The sequence below is a fragment of the Aedes albopictus genome, chromosome 3, assembly GCF_035046485.1.
Source record: "Aedes albopictus strain Foshan chromosome 3, AalbF5, whole genome shotgun sequence".
Lineage (NCBI taxonomy): Eukaryota > Metazoa > Arthropoda > Insecta > Diptera > Culicidae > Aedes > Aedes albopictus.
This window is the reverse complement of record NC_085138.1, coordinates 12,530,322-12,552,993: the sequence shown is the minus strand read 5'-3', so window position 1 is coordinate 12,552,993 and position 22,672 is coordinate 12,530,322. Positions and strand designations below refer to the sequence as shown.

The following is a 22,672-nucleotide window of genomic DNA, read 5'->3' as shown; positions in this document are numbered from 1 at the left end:
ATTTTTGAACTATTTTCGCATACACCCTTTTGAAAAGTTAGTCGTGAGTGAATATCAAGGTTTAATATCGAAAAATGGCGATTTAGATGAAATTGAAAAACTGTGAAAAGTTTCAGATATTTTTGAAATGGTCGCTCAGGATCGACTGACATGACTCCGTGGAATTCCTCATTGGTGAAATTATGATCGATAAAAACAATTGAAAATCATCCGTCCCGTGGTGATTATTTCGTGTAATCATATTTTGTAAGGATGGCTACGGACAATCCATCGAGAGATTCAGAAAATATAAACAGTAGTACAAGAGCAACTCATGTTCTAAAGATGTCTTCGATGACCCATGGGGTCAATAAGGGGATCATTTCTCGTGTTTAATGTCATTTGAAAACATCAAACGTAAATGTAGACTTGGATGATTCAGGAATGTTCAATATCCCAAGAGCATGAGCATGAGCATGAGCATAGATGACCGCACAATTCGTAGTTGCTACTCCGTGATTGACCAGAGCAATCGAAATTGCACAAGGAACCAATGAATAGGGCTTGGGATTAGCTTACTATTCTCAATGTACACAGTTCGAGAGCTCTAGACTTTAGTAAGGTCAATAACGGCGCCGGCCACGTCCTTACGGTCATCGAGGAAGGGAGGGAATGTTAGTAAGACAAACGTTGTTAAAAAGACCGCGAATCGCTGCATCTCCACGTTTGTCTCAAGAAGGAATTTTTTGTTAGTAGGGCAATGTACATTGTCAGTCTGGGAGTCACCTATGGTTGATGATTTGACAGTGGATCAATAAACACTAACTTTCGCGCACAATCGATCACTTTTCTATAAGAAACATATCTAATAAAATAAATCCTGTCACGCGTCTCCACCTCATTAGGGAGCAGAAACTTTAAGCCTATTCCACACAGGAATAAACTGAACGCAACAGAGGACATCAACAAACCAAACCATATGCATTCACAACATGGAACAACACAATACTAAACACTTAACACCCGCACATCTATTGTTTTCGTTTTCGCACTAGACAATTACGAACCCGAACGATTATGCTGCGATACACACCCTATACAGGAGCGATGCATGCACAGCAAAGAACAACGCGATACTCTCGACCATTTTTCCTCACTTAAACAATCCAAAAAGAAAATTTCAACGCGCTATTGTTCGCTTTACGCGGAAAGTCGACAACTATCTTACTCATGTTATTTCACAACGAACATTCACAATAAATTAATAGCATGAAACGAGCTCACCCATTTGTGTCTCCATCGTTGGTTGTCTGTGTATCTCGACGTCGAACAAATCACAAAAGCAAACGCGCACTAATTTGCTGCAAAGCTACCGCACAACTCCGATCTTTGGCTACCACACGACCGAACCACCCTTAATGGAACTAATTTCGGCTCTAACAGACGCGTGTCATATGCCATAAACTAGTTGTATATGTAATGTACCCTTACATTTGCACCACCGCAATGTTTAAAAATCGCGACTTCGATTTGGTGCTCCGCGAAGGAACCACCGGCACAAAATGATAAAATGCGGAAAAAAGGAACGAACAAACGCGTGTCGACCGGGTGACTTTACGAAACTCGACGGACGACGCGATGGAACGAAAAAGAAAGGAAAAAAATCGAACCGCCGTCAGCAGCATCGGTCTGCAGCATCCATACGGCCCAACGCACACACGAAACTGATTCCCTTCTTCCCTACGAACTCGCACGCGGATCGTCGGACGACGCGATGAAAGAGAATGAATGTCATTTGAAAACATCAAACGTAAATGTAGACCTGGATGGTTCAAGAATGTTCAATATCCCAAGAACTAAGAAAGGAGATCTATCGAAGAATTTCAAAGTTAAACCTTCAGCTATCATTAGGCAACGGTATATGTAAACTCTCATTGAATTACTTTAAGAAGAAAGTTATAGTGGTGCAAATCGTACTTGGCCTTATTTTTACCCGACTTGACGCAGTGGCCCACCGGTCTTACTCCGTCCAGAAGTCCAAGAAAATTTTGATCCGGTATAATTTCAAAACTAGGGTGTTGTACGAGTTTGTATTCAACATTTGGTCAAACGCTTTTGGCGATTTCGCAGCTGGGACAAACGGGTTAAGTAACTATTGTTCAGCTTGGTAGGGTCTTGTACCATTTGGGCAGGTGTACCCATTTTGGGCACTTGTTGCTATAACTAAGTTAAGGCACTTACAGTAGCGCTTCGAACTAATTGGGCACCCGCGTCAATTTCCGGCACCTCACAGCAAAACAAATCAAAATATCACTTTCCGCATATTTTCCAAACACCCTTCCGTAGGTAATCGTCTCCCGCAACCTTTTCGCAACGGGATCCACAGTCAATGAGCTACACTTTCACTCTGAAGCCGCACAAGTGCTCAAAACAAATATTACCCGCAGACGGGTGCACTTCGGCAGCACAAAGATGGGTGCCGAAGTGATTTTCCATTTGATTTTGCTGGAAGTTCGGCACTGGTGCCGAGAATTGGTGCTGTACTAGGTGCAGGAAACTCGTTCAAAATGAACTTTCCGGCAGAAAATCTTTACAACAATCACTGTTAACAACAAGTTCAATTAATAAGGTATCTGATTCAGACGGAAGAAGTGGACGAAAAGAGTCGTTTCGTTGTGAATTTAGGTAATACATTATTTTGTTTACATGTTGTGCCGGGAATAGGGTAAAAAACCCTATCTAATCCTTTACAAAAACTCAAATCAATCTGTTTGAAATTGATTTAGTTATAGCGGCAAGTGCTCAAAATAGGTACACGTGCCCAAATGGTACAAGACCCTACTTCTGTTTCTTAGGTAATGCTTTGAAATAATCATCAAAAACGTTTCTATTAGACGAACATTTTTATAGAAAGCGCCAATTCGTAAGAAATGTTACTAACTTAAGAAATGTTGTTTAAAAGTCATGAAGGGTCATGCACAGACAACGGTGTTTATCTCGGAGACTATGAAAGATATGAATGATTATGGCGTTTTTAATAAAGCTGTTCCGAATTGAATGTAGCACATATTTACGTAAGACACCATTTTTTTGGAAACTTTTTTATCTCTCTTCTAGGTGGATAGATCTTCCAACTATTCAATACAAAAAATGCGGTTTGTGAGGAGAATAAAATGGTTAAGATGCATGAAATCAAAAAGAACGGAGTTATTTGATGCCGTAATCGCTTGCTTTCGAATAGGATGAATTTGGGAGAATGCGATTATTAATTACACACAGACCCTAATTTGGTATTTGAATGACAGCGCTCGAATCGTTTTCGTGTGAATGAAAAAAAAATCAAAGTGTTACGTCTATTTGTCTGTGCAACAATGTTATCACATCGATTATCAATGACAATGTAACAAGCTAAGCTTCGAATAAACTTCAACTGGGGTGATACATAAGATCCACGACACGTTTTACCTGCTAACTAAAATACAACTACCAAGTCTTATTTGCATAAAATGAGAATTTTATTGTTCTCGCTGCATTCTATTACGGCAGGAAAAATCCCAAACGCTTCGCTTACGTTGACACCCCCAGCTGTCTGGGATTTTATACGTCCCATGCGTTTTAGCAATAGACTCATTCACATGATTGAAGGGTTTCCCAGAGGTTGAAATGTTGTACGAACTTTAATTCAACAGCCGATCTAATTGATTGTAATCTCAGATTTGCTCTCACAATTCATGCGTACTGCGGATACCTGGAACGATCATCATTTTGTTTCGATCTCACCCTTTTAAAGTATGCGGACCTACCTACCAGGATGCGAACTTGCATTCGTGATCGCACGCCACCAAAATTGGCCAACATTAGCCCAAATTTCAACGGCGCGGCACGGTACAATTGCAGCGCATGATGACCTTGTGCTGGCGCGCGCGGCGGCGCTACCCTGTGCAGATGCCGTGTGCAGATTTAAGATGTGTTTTCGAAGTTTAGCACATTGGATTGTCATCGCTATGCAAAGGCATCAACCTCGCGAGCGAGCTGCATAACTAGGTATTACGTAAAAGCGATCTTGGATGCTGTGCAAGTGCGAATTGTATCGAAAATCGTCGTGCCCATTCAATGCTGCAGAAATCCGCGGAAGGTTAAGGTTGAAAATGTTACGAAAATAAATGTTTAAAAGTTCCTATTCCGTAATATTGGAATTTTTTTAGAAATTTATTTGTATATTCAATAACATTAAACTAACTATTCTGTTTAGGGAAAGCTTTTCTCTGCCTGCTATTTAATTAATTTAAACGCATACGAATAGAATAATATATGTATTATTTATATTATTATAATGAGATATTGGTAGACTTATTGTGCTGTCACTTTTGATTTTTTTACAGAAGATTTTGTTTTCAATTCCTGGCTTTTTCCTTCCGTTTATTCTTTTATTGTTTTTTTTTCTGTATTCTTTTATCTATTCTAGAAGAAAAAATAGGTCTCTCTACCTTCTCATCAACTTACTCGTAAATCTATGCCACTGCCAGTATTGGAATACGTTAATCACAACAGAAGGTGTCACGCAATTTTTAGAGAAGCATATCTCTAACGCTTTGGTCCTAAATCTGCGACGCAAAATATAGTTTTACATGATTCTTGAAGATATTTTGGAAAAAGGAATCATTAGGGTCTGTTTTCTAGCTATCATAGTTCACAGCAAAAAAAAATCTTGTGATACCGTCGTGGGGGGGTAAGAATGGGGCAAAAATACATACTTCCACATATATTGTTCAAAAACTTTTGCTTCTTTGTATAAAAAAGTCATTTGATCATTGGAATGTGATCTTTGGTAATGCATGCACAAATGATGTAAAAATATTTGAAGTTCATCAATTGTCCTTAAAAATACAAGTGTATTAAAATTGACCCATTCTCACCACTTCGAAAGGGGTGATAATGGGTCAAGGGACCCAAATTTGTTCCACATTGACAACAAAGCAAGTTAATAAAGTTCTGGTCAAAGTTGATACTACTCACCAATACTATATTATATGATGAATATTAGTTTGAGATTCTAAAAAGTATCAATCCAATCCAATAATATCCCTCACCTCTCTGAAATTAACCTTTGCGTCCTAACGTATTTTGCGCACTCAAAAATTAATGTTTATTTAGCTCTATTTTCTTCAATTGTTACCCGATTTCGATGAAAATTTGACTGAAAAACCGGAAATTACTACCGTTTCATAGAATGCATCGGTTGGGGAAGTTGGATGACCGGTTCCGGATTTATACGGAAACCCAGTGGGGTACGTCGGTTGGCCAAAGTAGACCGTCTTCAAACATTTTGTTCTATAACAACGTTTTAATTATTTTTTTACTTTGTTGCCTATTCTCAGTAGATCAATCATAGTAGAACCTAAATAAGGTCTTGAATCTCTTAACACAGTGTGTTTTTACGAATTGAAATCAATTTTTAAAATTGGGACGGAAATCGGTAAACGCCTAAATGTAATGCAATGTCTTGTAATTTCATGTAGTTATATCTGTTGTGTCCAATATTTGTTAATTTGAATTTCTAATGCAACTCAATAAGAGAACTCAATATGCGTAACACATAATACTATGTTGATGTACAGTTAAAACAAAAAAAAAATACGCAGTTTATGATTTGATTGCTAAATTCACTGCGTGCAAAAAATCTATCAAAGTTACCCAGTTTTACGGTACCTCGGAACCCGGAACACGCCAGTTCCAAATGACCTCAAAGTATCCGAAGATATGAATACTTTATAATTCAGATGTAAAAACATATTGATCCATATAAGATCTGTAAAAAACAACGAAAATGTCTTATTTGGCTAACCAACGTACCCCACTGGGTTTCCGTATAAATCCGGAACTGGTCATGCAACTTCACCAACCAGTGCATTCTGGTCATTTCCGGTTGTTCAGTCAAAATTTCATCAAAACCGGGTAAAAATTGAAGAAAATAAAGCCAAATGAACATCAAATTTTGAGTGCGCAAAATACGTTAGGGACGCAAAGGTTAAATTCGAAAAATACAACTGTAAGATCGTCATCGACGGAGTCGAGTCAAGTACGAAACACTGAAGACGATCTTACAGTTGAGGTCGAAATATATATCTGTCATAAGATGCAAACACTGTTAAAATTCAAAGGAACTGTATTTTACTTCTACATATGATAAGAAAGTTATCTTCTATCCAATTTCACCGTTCTGCTCGTTCCCACAAAAATATTATCAGAAATATTGACGATTGGTTTCACTGCTATCCCGAAAATGCTGACATTATTCATCGATTTCCAGATCGAATACACAATTCGAACAATTCAAACTAAAATAAAATTCTTTTATTTCTATTATAAAACTAGCTGTCCCGGCAAACGTCGTTCTGCCTGCCTTCTGTGTGTTTTGACAGAACTTTTAGAATTTTCCCACTTTTTTAACTGATTTCCGTAACTTTTTCTACTTATAAACACTGCCACCATGAATACGATGTTACAAAAAATAGAAATTAATTATTACCACAAAGGATTAACAAAGTACAAAGGATTAACATATATCACGACACATGGAACCTTACAAATGCACAAATAAGAGACATCACAAATTGACAAAGCATAACACATATAACATAAATGAACCCTGTTATCCAGATGGATAACATCTTTCGATCACAGGATGACAAGGTTCCATGTATTGGTTTGGGTCCATCAGTCATCCTAGAATTGTATTTCAGTTGGCAGTTTGTCTTTTAGTTCATAGCTTGGTTTTGTTTAGGAAAACTAATCCTAATCGGGCATCCCGTTTCGGGGTTCGATACTTGAGCTCAATAACTTGAAGTCCATGACAGGGAAAGATTTACATCTCTACTACTTGGCCGCTGCCCGAAATGGCCTAGGGGAATATATACAAGTTAAAATATAACCAACATGTTATACAAAGAACCCACGATTATTAAACTTTGAACACATTATTTCTGTTGGGGTTGCCAAAATGGCTAAAAGTGGTTATTTTATGTGTTATTGTGTTTGAACCTTCGATTTTCAGCGATTTTTTTCACTGCAAATAGTGAAACACAACTGCGATAACCAGATTTGAATAAGTTGACCCATCCGGATCCCCGTGACAGGCTCCGCGGGGCCTCATTGGGGACACTTCTAATTTTCAACCTAAACATGCCGTGCGGCATATCAATCATCGTGATTTCGAATGACTGAGTCAGAAACGAGAGACTGAAGTCTGTATCAACTAATATGGCCACCCCGGAACATTTAGCATAGGTTCCACGGGGGTGTCATCGAGTACATTTCTGATTTGCAACCAAAACATGTCGTGCGATGTATCAATCTTCATGATTTCAAGAGAATGAGGCAGAAAAAAATGACTGAAGTATGTATCAACTAATGTGGCCGCTCCGGAATACCTGTAACAGGTTCCGCGGAGGCCTCTCAAACACAATAACACATTAAATTATCACTTTTATCCATTTGGTATAAAAGATTCATGTTGTCATGTAGCAGCTGTCCTTGCAATAACAGAGGAGCAACCGCGGGCGGTCAATGATACTCATGATGCTCATGCTCAATAGCCCAATCTTTCCCAAATTGTGACCATTGATACACACGTCTACATGAACTTACAGTAAAAATGTCATATTTTTTATGCATTTTCAAAAAGTTACAGCAATTTGACCATTTTTTGAAAAGCTAAGCTTTTCGAGTGAAGAATTATAAATTGAGTTAAAATTCGCAATCATTAGGAATTCGCATTAAGAATGACATTAGCTTTCTCCATCATTGATCCTTGCTACATTCAACGAAAACCCTACCCCTATTCTGCTTCATTGCAGTAGCGTTCCAAAAATAGACATGAAAACAACCCGATATCAATAACCGATCAGACCAGAGAAACACTTATCATTTCTGTGTGTGTATACCAGTCTACATTGTTCCGGTTTTACCAACTTGTACCATGAGGCTAAAAATAGCCAGCTCAATTCGCGGATCATCCTTACTGCCCCATCGAGCCGTGTTGTAGGTGCAACAAGCTTTTTATATCGCTCTTTTCTTCCACTCAATTGTACATGTACGTGCACCCCTCTTCGATTACTTGCATCTTCCAGCGTTTTTCAAGGGCAAGCTTTACGTAAAACACCGTTCGCATTGTGGAATCCGCAAATGACCAAACTCAAGACCAGAACAAAAGTAGGAAGGCGGTTCCAATAATCAACCGTTCATCGTTAAGTTTTGAACAACAGCAGTTCTATCTTTCCCATGGAAGCTCCTAAGCTTCGAGTCGAGCTCTACTAAATTTCTACAAGTTTTTCATTTCTAGCGTTGAATGGTACTTATACTTGTACAGTTACCCTAATCGGTTAAAAATAAACAATAAATATATAATCGCCCGCAACAAGGGATTGAACTTGGATTAAGGCGCAAGGCGCAACGAACATACATATCTGACGCTAATAAACGGACATGTTACAAGATTATTTACGACCACGTTGCGGCCAGATCGATAGGTTGCGTCGCGATTGATGCACAACCCCCTGCACGACTAGATCTACTGGTACATAACTGCACTGTACATTCGTGCATAGATAGGTGCATTTAAATCGCTTCACGGTAGGAATTTGTCGCGTTTTATATCGCTTTGTTGGAAAGTTTAAGGACGATCGGCGCACGGCGTTGATCGGCCTCAGCATAAATATTCAATGAATGCAGTCAATGCCACGGGGCGACATGAATAATTTGCATCGTTTGCGGATCATTTCATGTGCCCCTCCGGTTCCAGTTTAGTAGTTGTAAAATTTGGAATAATCTGGCCGCAGCCTACATCAGCACGCGCTAAATGTCCCGGTAAACAACCTGCATCATGCCTTTTTATGTTCCGCTGAACTGCTACAATCGAAATTAGCACCTGATAGAGATCGGGATTGAAAAGTGTGAATATCATCTGCAATCTACGGTGGATCCTCGAAAACAAAATAACTATAACGTCATGCTTTTTTTTTGTGTCACATGATGGTTACGCTGCAAAATAGGGAAACGGACAAAACAAATTTTCCACCCAAATTTGAATAAGATTGTAAGGACAAGCTATTTGGAGTACATGTTTAGCTAAAATTTTCTAGAGCACCGTTACAACCCTTTCACCCATTCGATAAAACAGAATACTGTCTTCGGCAAAGTTGTTACAAATTGAGTCCTCTAATGGAGAAAAATGGGAATATTTGTATTTGAGACTTCATTGATAAACTAGAACATCTTGAACATCATGAAATCTGGAAAAACGAAATAATTGACATACTAGTTGTTCTAAAAGCTGAACTTGGATCTGGATAACGTTTATATGTATCTATTTAGCCTTCGTCAAGAATATTAAAAGGTGATTTATATTATGGGAGGTTCTAGTTGTTCCAAACTGTCCTATAGTGAAGTCCTTCAAATCTATAAGAATAATTTTATATATTTTCGCCACAAATAATAACATTGCTTAACCTACTGGAATTCGTGAAGCTCTTGACATCTACAATGTCATTTATAAACACTATAGAGATATTCCAGGTCAGCTAAACTACTTTGGAGTTCAGAACTTCAGGTCACACGTCAGGACACGTAACAGTAGCCATATACAGGGGATGGCCAAAATGTTTGGGATAGGCAACTTTTTTTTCTCTCACAAAAAAGTTCAACATGCTATAACTTTTCATGGAGCGTATCAAAAAATCTCAAATTTTGACTGTTTGTCAACCTATTATATGTGCATCATTGGTACAAATTTGGGCTCGATTGATTAATCTTTCGCAAAGTTAGAACCATTTGGGTAAAACACTATTTTTCAGACATCTCATTTTTGAGCTATCATATCTCGGAAACCAGTGAACCCAATTGAATGAAATTTTGAACGTACACTAACAATATGTAAATGCTTCACTAACTATTAAAACATAGGTACTTTTTAAACGTTGAAAAAAGTTATCATGGATTGACACTTTTTGGATTTTTCTCGAAAAAATGCAATTTTTTCACATCAATGTCAATAAATTTTAGTGTTGATATCTAAAGACTTCCCACTTCTGTTCTCAAATTATCTCTTATCAGATATATTAGAGCCTATATAGATTGCAGGAAGAACACATTTAATAATTTTTGTGTGGTATTGTAAATTTGACTTATTTTCGTCTATATGGGTAAAAATTTCAACCCGGTATAATTTAATTAGACGTGAGAAAATATTACATTTTATAACGTCGTATTAAGTATCAACATATTGTTGATAAACGTTTAAAAATTTATTCAATTCGGTTCACTGCAGTGTGTGGATTTTTATCGCGAACCACTGAATGGTCCATGCTCAGCAAGTGATACATTCGCGAATGTAACATTTCATGAACCAACATGCTCGGGAACGCTCCCCGAAATGCTGTTCATTCTCTTGCCCGGTTCGATACGAAAGCGCAATCAAGAGAGACAGTGGCGTAGCCAGAAATTGTCTCTGGGAGGGGTTTTCAACGGTCAATGATACCTTTTTTTTTATTAGACATTCACATTTTGTAAAATGTAACGAGCAATTGTATTCGTAGTTTGAAAATAGCGGCGCAGCCGAAAATTTTTTCATCGCAAAGCGCTTTATACTGAAAATTTGTTCCACAAATTTTGGCTCTGGGGGGGGTTTTAACCCTAAAACCCCCCCCGTGGCTACGCCAGTGAAGAGAGAAGATGCTCGATGACGCTAATGAAAGCGATGCATTCGGTAAGAATATTTAATTGCCATTATTCTTTTTTTATTGTGACTACACAACCTGCAACGTCATGAATACAGTTAAATTAAATAGTATTTCACGTTTTTAAAGCGAAAACGCATTAAATACTGATGAAAATAACGATTATTCACAGTTGCCCCAAGCCAACGATGAGCGATCATCGGTAAGTGTTACACTTAGCGATGCTCGCTCATCGCCGCAGCTTGTTTATATCGGAGTATCCTCTTTGTGTTCCTTCGTGAACCATGCGACTCGACGAGAGAACATACACCGCTTGGTAATTGAAACAGAACCAACAGAAGGGAAGAAAAACTGCCGAGTGGTTCACTGATCACTTTTTCGTCCAAACACTGGTTCACTGGTTTCCGAGATATGACAGCTCAAAAATGAGTTGTCTAAAAAAAAGTGTTTTACCCGAACGGTTCTAACTTTGCGAAAGATTAATCAATCGAGCTCAAATTTGTACCAATGATGCACATATAATAGGTTGACAAACAGTCAAAATTTGAGATTTTTTGATGCACTCTATGAAAAGTTACAGCATGTTGAATTTTTTTGTGAGGGAAAAAAAGTTGCCTATCCCAAACATTTTGGCCATCCCCTGTATGTTATACTAAGTAACGTTGCATAAACAACCGCAGTTACTGGAGCAATCTGAAGTCTGCTAGCTTATTATAACTCTTGGGGCATTCAGGATCGTCCAAACCGTTCTTTAATGAAGTCCTTCAAATCTACAAGAATAATTTTATGTGTTTCCGTCATGAATAATAGTATTGCATAATCTACGGGGGTGTCAGGCCATTCGGCCAAAGGTCATTAGGCCGAATGGTCATTAGGCCGAATGGTCATTAGGCCGAATGGTCATTAGGCCGAATGGTCATTAGGCCGAATGGTCATTAGGCCGAATGGTCATTAGGCCGAATGGTCATTAGGCCGAATGGTCATTAGGCCGAATGGTCATTCGGTCTTCTTCTTGCCGTTACGTCCCCACTGAGACAAAGCCTGCTTCTCAGCTTCTATGAACACTTCCACAGTTATTAACTGAGAGCTTCCTCTGCAAATGACCATTTTGCATGTGTGTATCGTGTGACAGGCACGAAGACACTTTATTGATGCTGAATCTACTGATATTTTACCCATGAATTTTTCCTTCTTTTAAATATAGACGGATTTCGCGCCAACTCGAACAAATGTTGGCAGCACCCTCTCAGATTACAACGAAACTTTCTTGGTGTGTAGACCTTGCCCAGATAAGCCACTTTGCATACTCATTTTTCTAATTTTTTTTCTCGACTGACTTTTGAAAAGGGCTAAACATTTTTTATGGATTTTTTTAAAATGTTTTTAATCAAAAAATGACTACTCCTACAAAAAAGTGTTGTATGGGTGATTATCACAAAATAAGTCAAATTTTAAGAAAAAAATACTGAAAAAAATCCAAAATGAGCCCTACACTGAAAAAAATCATTTCTAAAAATTCAAAGTTGATTTAAAAAAAACATCATTTTTGATTTTGATGAAATTTTGTCTCAAGACAGGTAATTATGTTCCCTACCAACCGTCCATACATCACAAGATAGGCACTTTTAAGGAAAAAAAGTTTTTCGAACAAAAACTTTTTCTTGTTCGAATGATTTTTTTTTTCAGTGTATTTTGTTATCAACAATAAAACCAGTGAAGGCCATAACAATCCCAGAATCCAATGAAACTCAATTTTCTAGGAGATTTTGTGTTATTTATTCAATCATTTGGAAGGGTTTTCCTATACATAAAAAACTGAAAATATTACAAATGTATTTTCTTAGGAAATGTAATGTTTGATCGCAATATGTATTGAAGTGCACTTTTAAATATACAATTATTTATAATTATGAATTTTTCAAATATATATATATGTGTCTTAGAGCCAATTTCAAACATGTTCTTTTCTATTTTTTTCCGATCATACTAAATATTTTTGGTTCATCTTCTGAATTAGAATACCTGTTTGCCTTTACTTTGTCGCCAGGAATAGGCAAAAAACTATGGAATTTCCGAGTGCCTGGTATTGTTTTGGCGTTATTATATATTTCTTCGAGATCTTCTGACATTTTAATGTACTGTTCAGTGGATACGTAACAGAAATTTAATTTAGTTATATTTTTATCTGTCTGTACAACTGCCCAGTTATATAACTCTCGTGGAGTTGTTATGGTATTTCCATAATCTCGAGCAAGACTTGCTCTCTTTGCCATTCGCTTGAGAGTGCCACCAATAGCATCACATGGACCTTTACCGTGGGACGTTGCAAAAAAATGCCATTCTGCTCTTAATGCATGCTTTGACTGGAATCTACATAGACTAGCAAAGTTCTTCTTATTTTTGTATTGTGATGCTGCCCCATCAGACATAAAATAAATTTTAGAAAAGTTCGTTAATTGTTTCATAAAATCTATCATTTTTGAGATGAACAACTGGACCGCAACTGTATCGTGAGCCATTACTTCCGATATGATAATGAAGCAAACATTTACAAGTTTATTATCTTTCATATAGTAAATTTCAAATGGGTGTATTGTTGCTTGCGAGTTGTTCCAATGATATCCTTGAGCAGCGTTTTGAATTATGAATGAATAGTTTTCAGAGAAATCACAAATCGCAAGAATTTCATCATCCTTTAATGTATCTTTTTTATTTCTGAGAAATGATGATTGTTGTTTATGAATAAAGTCGTGTGTTATAAGTTTGTCAATTTTATCAACAAGATGCGGAACAAATTCATCAACAGGTTTAATAATCGTTTCTAAATTACAGCGATCAGTATTCAACTGCTGAAATATAATCTCTTCTTTGTCATTTGATTCTAATATCAATGTAAGTTCCTCTTCAATGTGTTCATTACAAGCACACTTTTCACAAGCACGGAAAAAGCAATTATCTGTTCTGGTGGAAATATCGCAAAGCATTTTTTTGTATTATTTCATCTTGTGACACAATTCTTATACTGTTGAACATTAAATTTACATTTTCATGAATAGTACATATGCATACATTATGTATACCAGTAGAATCAAGCAAAATACAATGCTTTGGTCGCAACTGTGTAAATACTGTGAAACCAATATTCACAGTTTTGTACATATCTACAAAAATCATATAAGCCTCTTTGAGCGACATCATCAAAAGTCGTTTTTGAACTTGTTGTTTTTTTCCATTTCGAACCTCAGAAACAAAATCATTTGTTCCTGGCATTGGCCTGCTGATATCATTATCATCAAAAAATTCTCTTACTATTTGTTTTGTATCGTCATCAATACCATGCCCCCTTCTTTTTTCGGTGGTACAAAGAATACCCTGTTCATAAACAAGATCCTTCACCTGCCTCGCCATATACATTGGTGCGTTAAACTCTCTTGTGATTTTATTTACCGACCAAGACTTAGGCAGTACAGATAGTATTTTAATCTGTTCGCTTCTGTCAGTTGTAGGGTGATTGAACTTATCCTTTAACTGCATAATTATCTCGTCATACGCCTCCACTTTGCCAACATCCGTTGAATCTATTCCGAAGATATTTTTTCGAACTGATTTCGTAATCTGCAATGATTTGTTTATGCGATATTCCATACTTCTCATGTTTCTAGATGAGATTGGCGATAAACTCAATGTTTCAGCAATGGTATTAAACTTTTCAATATTATGGGGACCCTGTAGTTGATCTGTTGACGGAATTGACTCCAATGATGGAATAGATGGTACCATATCTGTAAGATAAAAGTTAAGGTTAACAATATAATAATGAATGCAGTGGAAAGTTAATGATAGTTATTTATGCAACGAGTTGCAAAAATGATTTTTTTTCGCACAAGTAGTACATTTATCCAACGAGGCTTGCCGGGTTGGATAAATACGAAGAATACTGAAAAATGTAGTTTTGCAACGAGCTGCAAAATGAGTTATATAAAAGAAGCTAACACGTTGAAGGCTTACTTACCCAGCTCATGTTCGATTTGTTGACGGTTCTGGTTCTGGAACATCATGATGTTGCTGCCCACTAAATAATGGTTGCATAGTTTCGTCGTTTCCATCCGATCGGCGTTTTTTCGTATTCGGGCTTCTGTTGTGACTTATCAATCCACGACATGACTCACAAATACTCATCGATTCGTCGATTTCATGTGTATATCCCATGGAATGAATTTTATCTATCAATCTTAATGACATGCCCCGTAGATTATGACGGTTGCACTTTGGATTGTTTATTTTTGCACTGCACTTGAATTTGTTGAATTTTGATTTATACGATTGATCCATTACTTTTCAGAACTGCCTTTAATAACCAAAGAGAAGTAACACGTTGAATGATACCGATTCATTTTCTTGTTTTGTTCATATTTGCTTTAGGTACAACTCTTGATTTGTTTTTTTTTTTCGATTAGGTAGTTCGAATCTAATAAATAGCCTTACCTAATATTAGGTAAGAACATGGGGTAGAAACGTTTGGGTAGAAATTACAGCAGCACGTATGAAATGCGTGTTCTAATTGTATATTGTTTCGTACTTCTAGAGTGCTGCTGCGTGAATATGGGTGCATTGCATTGTCGCATATGACACAATAAGTTTCATTGCATTTTGAGATTACTAGATAACCTTCACTGGTTTAGTTTGTTTTTAAAAAAAGACACTGAAAAAATAATAATTTGGACATGAAAAAGTTTTTGTTAGAAAAACTTTTTTTCCTTAAAAGTGCCTATCTTGTGATGTATGGACGGTTGGTAGGGAACATAATTACCTGTCTTGAGACAAAATTTCATCAAAATCAAAAATGATGTTTTTTTTTTAAATCAACTTTGAATTTTTAGAAATGATTTTTTTCAGTGTAGGGCTCATTTTGGATTTTTTTCAGTATTTTTTTCCTAAAATTTGACTTATTTTGTGATAATCACCCATACAACACTTTTTTGTAGGAGTAGTCATTTTTTGATTAAAAACATTTTTAAAAAATCCATAAAAAAAGTTTAGCCCTTTTCAAAAGTCAGTCCAGATAAATTTTGAAGAAACTAATTATGCAAAGTGGCTTATCTAGTCTTGGTGTACATACCCAGAAAGTTTCATTGTAATCTGAGAGGGTGCTGCCAACTCCGAATACGATTTGGGGCGAAATTCTTTCTAGTATCATTGCTAAAATAGTTTTTGGCGCTGAAACTGCTGATATTCAATTCATAATTTTTTCCTTCTTTAAAACATAGGCTATTCTTTCTAGTTTCATTGTTAAACTAGTTTTTGGCAAAAATTGTTGGAAAAGGTAAAAACAACGGCTAACTTTCAATTCGTCCTGATGACCATTCGGCCTAATGACCATTCGGCCTAATGACCCAGCATCTCTGCGGGGATCCACGAAGCTCATGAAATCTCAAATGTCATTTAGACAAACTACAGGGATATTCCAGGTCAGCCAAACTACCTTGGAGTTCAGGACTTCAGATCTACACTCGTACAAGGGCCATATCTGCTATACTGAGTAACGTTGCATATTTATCCGTGGACCAATCTGAAGTCTACTTTTCTATATAAATAAAAATGGAATGGTGTTTGTATGTCACGAATAGGCTCGGGAACGGGTCAACAGATCGACTTGATTCTTTCATTATTGCATTCCGCCAGGCCTCCGACGTGTTCGTACGAAAAAATAATTAGAAAAAGTGACCGGGAGGGAAAGAAAAACGGCACAATCTGAAATTCCATTTTGAGGGGCATTTCTTCATGGAACCGGATGTCAAAAAAACAGAGTAGGCAGGCAAGACGACGTTTGCCGGGACTGCTAGTTTATTATAAATCTTTGGGACATTCAGGTTTGTCCAAACCGCTAACGTGCGCATCTTTTTCTTCTTCTCGCACATTCTCTTTGATAAACACAAGAAAGAGCGAGATAAAAGAGGGGACATTGATGGTCGTCCAAACAATGCTGAAGTTTAGGTCTTGATAGTAACAGCAGTTATTCTCACAAAGAACTTTAAACTGTAATCTGTAATCCCCCTGGTATATCATGAATCATTTCAAGATAGTTTTGAGATATTCCCGATTAACAACACTGCTCCGGAGACCATAGCTTCAGGTCTACACTTGTGATAATAGCATTTGCCACTACGTTAAGTTGTGTTACATAATCTACTGTACTTAAGTAGTTATAGGAACGATAAGCGTTGTTATATATTTTTGGGATATTATGGGCTTCCTTACTCTAATGAAGCTTAGTTGATAAAAACAACCACTGTAACTTTCAGAAGACTTACTGGACACGATAGATTACAAATCGTAGCTTTATATAATGAAAGAAGTTACCGTTACACAAGTCTACGGGTTAGGATCTAAACTCAAGAACAGTTTGGATAATTATATTTTAGAGCGCGTGCTCGTTTGATCTATCCATAAAATGTCAAGAAAATAAATTACTTACGCTACGTATAGACTAGCACTAACACACTTCACGTTTTGTGTATCATGTTCTACTAATACATTGACTTTGCTCGATTGGAACCTTCGGTTTCACTTTTCGCGAATCTCTGGTAAAGAAATTCTCTGGTTGCCACGGCATTCTACCCTCTTAAGGTGCCATTAGACTGTTTGCTATGATGGCAAATATTTGGACAAAAAAAAAGCCCAACAAACGGCCAACACAACGTGAATTCTGGTAACCTTGGATAAATAATATAATATCTCCAGAGGGTTAAGCCAACTAAAGAGTCCATTAGACCGGCAAATATTATATTTGCCCGTCTAATGGACTCTTTAGTTGGCTTAACCCTTTGGAGACGGAATTTTCACCTTTCTGGATGCAGTCTCGCTAATCTAGGTCATGTTTGTGATGGTTGATTTTCTCGACTGGGCACATATGACCCATCCGTCCCCAAAGGGTTAAAACGGTGGCTGGGCTAATGTCAGTACCACCTTCCGTTTCGTCAAACTGTAGTGAGGCCTTAAGGTAGCTTTAGATGAACTCCTGATTATCGCTGATCCGGCCTTGAGTTTAGTCCCTATAAGGGGCCTGTTAACCAGAGTTTAAAATTTCCATTTTCAATGAATTTTGAAAATTCTCAACTGAGGAATCAAAATAAAATTCATTTTGATGAAAGAATTTTTTCACCTATTAATTCATTTTTCTTTCACTGACAATTTTCACTGTAAAATGTAACTGGACCGTAACTCCCGATTAGACTTCCAATCACCTCAAAACTTGTGTATAGTAGTTAATTAGAATATTAATTATTTTCTCTCTTTAATCGGATTAAGTCGGATTGTGCGTCTGTTAACAGAAATTTGACATTTTACGACGTGCGAAAAAATATTCGTGACAGAGAATTTAATGAAAAAAGAGAGACATTCAGCTGACAATGAATGTGGCCAAACACGAATGAAAAAATGAGAAAGTCAATCTTCACTTTCAATCTTCGATTTTTTTACTCTCTGGTGCTAACCCTCGGATGCGCTCTCTCTTTCCTCTCTGCTTGCATAGATATTTACTATGATCACCAGCGACTACTCTTTTGCAGAGAGGAATAGCAAATTTAACAACTCGAGACGGCTTGGTGTGACTAGGGTGGCCAGAGCATATCGAATAGTGTAAAACAGACGCGATATGTGTGATAGCGGGCATGATGGACTAGTCGTAACGGAAGAAAGGAAGAGATAAAATGAGGTTTTAGTGGGTCGGCCTTTCGCCAACCCGATACCACTCATAGAATCACCTTCCCAGGTGTGTTGCAGATTTCGTCATTCTTTAAAACAAAAAAAAAACCTGTCCAACTAATGTCTGTGATGCCCCAAATGAGGTGGTGAGCATTAGTACCACTGTCAACTTCGCAGTAGATAAACCACATATACATCAGTTGTGAGAGTACATAAATACATCTTTAGTAGTTCTTCATATTCGAGTGTAGTGACGATTGCGTTGTTGACAGGCATACATGCTCGAGGTATAACATGCGAGCTTATATTTTCATTTTTACTGAAATTATTCGGGTTCATAAGGTTACCTAGATTAAAGTTCCTCGTGGTTTTTTAATTGAAGCGTTTCTTGACTTGGGGTTTAGAGATTTGAACTTTCTACCATACGATATATGACTGCAAGCAGATGGTTAATTGACAAACAATTTGGTCAGTTGATAAATATAGGATGCCTCAAGCAAAGCTTCTGAAAATCATTTATATTGAGCTGAAAACGATCACAATTTTTAATAATTCGACCTTATCTTCTTAATTCCAGAATCGATAAGAATCCCGAGCTGTGCGACTCATTCTCCAACTATCGAGAGCTCGCCAAAAAGGGGCAAGATAGAAAGTACAACGATTTCCACGAACTGCAAGCGAACTTCAAGGAACTGCAAGTCAAAGACAAAGCCAAGAACAAGCAAATGATGAGCAAGGGTAACCGCAAGAAGAAAAAGAAAAAGCAGAAAAAGTTCCACTTTGAGGGGGAAACCTTTAAAGATCCGGACCCGTATCAGCTGGCGGTTCGCAAGACGCAGTACGAGAAGCAGAAAGGTAAATTCGTGTTCGAGGGAGAGAAGTTTGCGGATCCCGATCCGTTCGGGTTGGCTATTCGAAAGAACTCCAACAGTAGCTATGATGACAGGGATGTACGCCAGGAGTATATGTCGCAGGGACACCACGCCCATCCAGGTTTGGTGCACGGTAGTATGGAATACTACAACAAGAATGCCTATATAGGGAAGCTAGATGACGACGACGATGAAGAGGATAGCTCGTTCGATGAAGGAAAGCAGGGGTGCTGCAATCGGGCGGCTTTGGCACAATTTCTGGCAGTTAGTGTAAAGAACGTGCTCCTGTTAGGGTATGGAATGACTCTGGGGTTCCCAACGATCGTCATTCCAGCCATTCAAGGAGGCGAAGGTCGTGGTCCGAGCATGGAGGAAGGTTTCACCCTCAACAAGGATGAAATTTCCTGGCTCAGTTCCATAAATCTCATTTGTGTGCCATTGGGATGCGTGTTTTCGGGAATGCTGAGTCAACCGATAGGAAGACGGCGGGCAATGCAAGTATGCTCATTGATTTTTTGTTCGTCATAGAATGTTATATTGATCAGAGTAATCATTACAGCTAGTGAATATTCCCATGTTCATCGCATGGATACTGTTTCACCTCGCTGATGACGTCCATTTCCTGTATTGCGGCCTAGCCCTATCTGGTTTCAGTGGTGGACTAAGCGAAGCGCCGGTAACTACAAACATACTCTAAATAGATCAACATTTACAAAAAATCTCTTATATCATCCAGGTTTTGACATACGTGGCGGAAATTACCCAACCACGGTACCGTGGTATGCTAGCAGCAACCGGATCTACCTGTGTAATCCTCGGAGTTCTCATCCAGTTCTTCATGGGTAGTTTCTTACGGTGGCGAACCGTAGCGCTGTGCAGTGCCTGTCTTCCGGTGATCTCCTTCATCCTGCTCTTCTTCGTACCGGAAAGTCCTGTGTGGTTAGCGAAGAAACACAAGGAAAAGCAGGCACGTCGAGCATTGGCCTGGTTGCGAGGGTGGGTACCGGAGGAACAAATTGAGCAGGAGTACGATGACCTGGTGAAGCACATGGAGGAAATATCCGAACGAGAGAAGGATTTTACCGCTGCCAAAAAGATGAAGCTCTACACTAGTCGACCGTTCCTGAAGCCGTTCGGGTTGATCAGTCTGTGCTTTTTCATTGGACACTTCTCCGGAATGACCACGCTACAAACCTACGCCGTACAGGTGAAGATCTTGAAAATAAAAAATTACAGTTTCTATTACATGGCGACCGTGATATAACAGCAATCAATGAATTTTTATTCTCTACTTTTTACTATTGCAGATCTTTCACACCCTTAAAGCGCCAATTGATAAGTACTATGCAACCATTCTACTAGGAGTCGCGGAGCTTCTCGGAACCCTATTTTGTGTTGGCCTCGTGCGATACAGTGGGAAACGTCCTTTGGTGTTCGTTTCCACAATTGGATGTGCCATCTGTTTCTTCTCCGTTGCCAGTTATGCCTACTTTCTGCATATGATTCCTGGTCCATCGGTGAGCAACGTTGTGGCCAACGTTTCAGCCATCAAAACGGATGTTCGGGTGATACCCCTGAACCATACAGAAATTCTTTCAATAATTCAAGATGACAAATTAGCTGCTCTAGTTCAGAATACTACCAACGAAATATCCTACGTAAAACAAAACGATTCAGCAGGTGTAGTGTATAATAATCTTAATTTTACTCCATTGTACATAAACGGTTCCTACGATGATACCGTCAACAAGGACATTCGCTACGGAGAATATGTCCGAACGGTGTTTCCCAGAGATGTTCTAGTCAAAATCCCCAATGCCAATGAAAACAAATATCTATGGTTACCGTTGACGCTCCTTTTGGGAAGCGCATTCCTAACTCATATGGGAATCCGATTGATCCCATGGATGTTAATCGGTGAACTGTTTGCACCTTCCATTCGTAGTGGAGCATCCGGGATAGCCGGCGGAACAGGCTACATATTCGGATTCCTCGCCAATAAACTCTTCCTAAAAATGCTGGCTACTTTTAGTTTGCCAGGAACATTCTGGATATACTCCGCGATCACCGTTGTCGGTACTATCATATTGCATAGGTCCCTGCCCGAAACGGAAGGCAAAAGCTTATTGGAAATAGAGGAATATTTTGCAACGAGACGAAAGGATAGCATTCACTTGGATTTAGATTTAGAGGCTCCCCCAAAACCCAAGCCGAGAAACTCAGTAACATCTATAACTGCCGTGCCACCTCCGCTTCCACCAAGATCACATCCGTTGAAGGACGATCTGGGACGTATTCGGAAAACGTCGCACATTGCCCAAACTCGCAAATTATCAGAAACATCGAATCCTTCGCGAAAAGTTTCGACAACTTCCACCAAATCCAGAAGGTCCAGCTCGTCGAACCAGTCATCTCAATCGTACAATTTGAACGATGCCATACCACCGGTTGAAACCGTGATGGAAAATTACCGCAAAATTTCTGCTAGTAAATTACCAGTCACGCCACCTGCAGTAGCACCTTCAACTCAACCCCCACTCCCAGCCATGTCCCCAAAATCAATAGTCATACCACTCCCGCAACCAGAGGAGCCAACGCATCATACCGTAACGCACCGCTACCGGAAGATTTCGGACACAAAGCGCAAAACCAGCACCGTACTCGATCCGGTCATAGAGGGAGTGCAGACAACGTCCGTCAAATCTCGACCATCGCACTACCATCGGCACTCGAGACGTGAGAAACCGACAACGATGGAAGGATTCGACGTCCGAACCTGGGAGAGCAACATAAAGTTCGAGAAACTGCTCCGGAAGCGACGGAAAAGCCAGGATTATGACGACGACGATGACAACGACTATGACGCCAACAAGGACGACGGCCAAGGTTCAAATACATCCGCCAGTCAGCACGATTTGCGACAGATGAGGCAACATATACAGCAACGGGATGCCCACCTGCTGGCCATGGGTCGGCTCAGGAACCGACAGAATTCGGGAAGTTTGAACATGTTGAACACTGTAGGTCATGATAATAGGGCCTTTGTGGGCAGCGATGAGAGCGTGAGTGAAACCCAGATGTAATGCGCTGTTGTTTGGCGTGGTTATTAGCAGTTCAATAAACAATAACAAGAAAAACAGTTATTGAAACTTTTGGTTGAATGCATTGCTTTGAAAGAATTCCATTTTTTGAAGGAAGAATTTTATAACATGTAACTCTTTAACGTCCAAGGTGCCTAACAATTCAAATAATCGATAAAATTTGTTATCAACAGTCAAGTTCCAATAAAATAAACATGATTTCACGAAAAAAATTGAAAGTCCATGGTGTAATTCCAAAAGAATTATTCAATGTAGGTCCTCAACGTCTGATGTTTTTTCAAGC

At 38.5% G+C, this 22,672-nt stretch overlaps 1 protein-coding gene across 1 annotated transcript in view; it reads left to right on the top strand.

The window, feature by feature from the left end:
- Positions 1-22,437, top strand: part of LOC109422813 (proton myo-inositol cotransporter hmit-1.2-like) — a 29,956-nt gene extending 7,519 nt beyond the window's left edge. Inside the window, exons 2-5 of the mRNA XM_062856868.1 lie at positions 18,994-19,786; positions 19,848-19,964; positions 20,025-20,495; positions 20,596-22,437. Coding sequence (XP_062712852.1) covers positions 18,994-19,786; positions 19,848-19,964; positions 20,025-20,495; positions 20,596-22,371 — 3,157 coding nt within the window. The 3' untranslated portion in view covers positions 22,372-22,437. The remainder of the gene's footprint in view (positions 1-18,993; positions 19,787-19,847; positions 19,965-20,024; positions 20,496-20,595) is intronic.
- The last annotated feature ends 235 nt before the right edge of the window (positions 22,438-22,672 follow it).